Here is a 3,333-nt window from a genome sequence, read left to right as displayed (position 1 = left end):
CTTTTAATAGAACCTAATTATTTTATGTTCTTAATACCTGAATCACTGTAATATTTATGAATAGACTACTTATTTATATTTTCCTTCTTTCTATGTAGATAAGCACCATTATTTCTATTACTAAACTGATGTTTGTATTATATTATATTGATTAATTTTCTAATTTTTTAGCATTTTTATAGCATCACTTCCTTATTCAAGATTAATTCTTCTTCCACAACAAAATCACCTGAAATTTCATCACCTCGGGAAAATGGGAATCAGACTGATACCTTCACTTCTCAGAGTTCAGCTTCTGGCTCTTCCGACTCTATCATTCAAGAACATAATGAATTTTACCAATATTCAGAATTAGGAGAGACAGTACAGGAAGACATAAACAACACTTCAAATTATAACTCTGCCCTTATGGAACTAAAAAAAGTGCCACGCACTTTACCATCTGTAACTTCATACAATCAGCCTAGCTACTGGAAAGACTCCAGTTGTAACCCTAATATAGTGGAGAATAATAATCCTTTTCTAGTTAATATAGAATCAAGGAAAGCAGCTTGTAACTCCTTTGTAAACCAGAATGATTCAGAGTCAGATGTCTTTTCTTTGGGCCTAAGACAAATGAACTGTGAAACTATATCACCAACTGACACTCTGAAGACAGTTGTCCCTAATTTTATAAATTATCGGAGAAAAGGAACACATGAAGCAAAAGGATTCATAAATAAAGAAGTATCTGCCCCTATCTTTTCACTAGAAGGCTCTCAATCTCCTCTTCATTGGAACTTTAAAAAAAATGTATGGGAACAAGAGGATCACTCATCCAACTTACAATATGTTACAGAGCAGACTACATGTGACAAGTGGTACTCTCAGGAAGATAATTTATTCACTAATCAGCAACAATGTCTGTTGGATGAGTTAGCAGACGTCACACGTGAAAGTTCAAATGTTGAAACTAAAAAGACTTTTTGGAGAGGATTACCATCTGTCCCCAGTTTGGATTTATTTTGTCCTTCTGAGTCTAATGTAAATCAAAGAGAATTCAACAGACTTTATCACCACCAAGGAACTGGAAAGTGGTTAGAACGGAAAAGGCACCCTGAATCTTCATCTAACCCAAGAGACAAGGAATCATTAACAGGTAACACTATTCAATAGTTGATACAACTACTCTCGAATTTAATTTAAAAAGATAAGAACCATCTCCAAATTTTAAAAATTTTTTTGCTTTAATTACTATACTTAAAAATCTTCCAATAACTTTTGGGTCAAGGAGAAAATCAAAACCCTAAAATAAATGCAAAGAAAATATAATATGTCAAATTCCTATAGCTTTAAATGAACTAAGCATTCAACTTAAGCTAAAAATAAAAACAGAACAAATCTTAGTGAAAGAGAAGACTAAAATCAACAAAGATTAAACAGAGGAATCCATGAATCAGAAAATTAACCTCTTGTGGAACAGGTATATTTAATTGGATAACATTCATTAAGAGCAATGGTGCCAATCACCATTCTAAGCCCTTTATGTGGCTTGTTTAATTCTAACAATTCTCTCAAATAGGTACTACTGTTAACTCCATTGTGATATATGTTTTTAAGTTGTTTGAACATATAATACCAAATTTTTAAAAGAACAATTTTGGCTGGACACAGTGGCTCAGGCCTGTAATCCTAGCACTTTGTGAGGCTGGGGCAGGAGGATTGCTTGAGGCCAGGAGTTGAAGAGCAGCCGGGGCAACATAACAAGATCCCATCTCTACAAAAAATAGAAAAATTAGCCAGGCATAGTGGCACATGCCTCTGGTCCAAGCTACTCAGGAGGCTGAGCCAGGTGGATTACTTGAAGCCAGGAGTTTGAGGTTACAGTGAGGTATGATTGAACCACTGCACTCTAGCCCCGGCAAAGAGAGAGACTCTGTCTCAAATAAATAAATACACAAATAAATAAAAATAAAAGAACAGTTTTATTTTCTAATTTCTAGTAATTCTACCTTTCTTTCGGTGTCATTTCTTATTGTATTGGCCCAAGCATCTAGAACAAAATATTAAATTCTAATGACTATACAAAGGTAGACTTACCAGGAAGGGAAAAAAAGGGATGGGGGACAGGGGAGAAGCTTAAGCTTCAAAGCTTCTCTTTTGCATAGGCCCTTTTTTGAGGACTGAGAGGGGCCCAGAGAATCTTGTATTCTTTGTTTTACTAAAAAAGGGCCTCCCAAATTGTATAAGCCAGCCAGACTCTCCCACAACTTCACAGTGAGCAACCAGTGTCCTATCATCATTTACATTCCCTGTGTTTCATCAAATTATTTATTTAAGGATTCTTTAACTCCTTAATTGGAGTTAAAGATTTATTTTCCAGATATGATTTTAAAGACATGAATTTAAAGATAGATTCCTAAACATGTAGCCCCTCCCTAAAAAGAAATATGTCCATATGTTCATGAGAAGAATAGCCAAATTGAAGGAAAAAAAGCTGCAGTCAGGAATAGGAAGGGAAAACTTAAAAGAAAAAGAAGAAAAAGAAAACCTGAAAGAATTGTATACACTGTCACCGTAAAGATAGATACACAGAAGGTACACAGAGATCAAACAGTATATCTTAGTTGAGGTTCAAAGTCAGTAAAGGTGAGCCTTTAATTTGTATCCTAGTCAATGAGGACTTATTGGAAACCTTCAGGAATTAGGAAGTCCTGCCTGAGTTGCTTCCCAAACCATTTGGATTTTTTACTTAAAAATATTAGAACTATAATAGAAGAGACCTTAAAGATCATATAGTATAATTTCTCATTTCACTGAAAAGAAAATTGAAATCCAGGAGATTTAACTATTTGTACAAGGCGTGAGCATAGAAATACGTGTATTTAACACTAATTGTTAATACTGGGCCATTAGAGACAGGTCCATTTATGTTTAAAACATAATTTTTAATAGTTATTATTTTATCGCAGTTTGGAAATTTTGACACTTTGTTGATAGATGATGAGGAGACAGCATCCACTTGTTAATACTGGGCCATTAGAGACAGGTCCATTTATGTTTAAAACATAATTTTTAATAGTTATTATTTTATCACAGTTTGGAAATTTTGACACTTTGTTGATAGATGATGAGGAGACAGCATCCACTTGAATAACTGGAAAAAAATAGCTATACTTTACTGTTATAAGCAATAAAATGGTTTTTGTATTTCTCCTTTTAACAGGTTTCATGTACTCACCACTACCACAATTCAAAAAACGACGTCTAGTGTATGAAAAAGTCCCTGGTAGAGTTGATGGACAGACTCGGCTGAAGTTTTTTTGAAGGCGAGAAAGAACAGTGCTATATGCC

General features: G+C 34.2%; 1 protein-coding gene across 1 annotated transcript in view; it reads left to right on the top strand.

Annotated features, from left to right (window-relative positions):
* The window catches only part of LOC105807708 (chromosome unknown open reading frame, human C9orf84), a 128,942-nt gene extending 125,636 nt beyond the window's left edge, over positions 1-3,306 (top strand). The window contains exons 17-18 of the mRNA XM_012641133.1: positions 172-1,138; positions 3,206-3,306. Of these exons, the coding sequence (XP_012496587.1) occupies positions 172-1,138; positions 3,206-3,306 (1,068 nt within the window). The remainder of the gene's footprint in view (positions 1-171; positions 1,139-3,205) is intronic.
* Positions 3,307-3,333: the final 27 nt, after the last annotated feature.

The sequence above is a fragment of the Propithecus coquereli genome, unplaced genomic scaffold (genome assembly GCF_000956105.1).
Source record: "Propithecus coquereli isolate 6110/MARCELLA unplaced genomic scaffold, Pcoq_1.0 Scaffold163, whole genome shotgun sequence".
NCBI lineage: Eukaryota > Metazoa > Chordata > Mammalia > Primates > Indriidae > Propithecus > Propithecus coquereli.
Note: the sequence above shows the minus strand (reverse complement) of the source record. Positions and strands in the feature narration are given on the sequence as shown.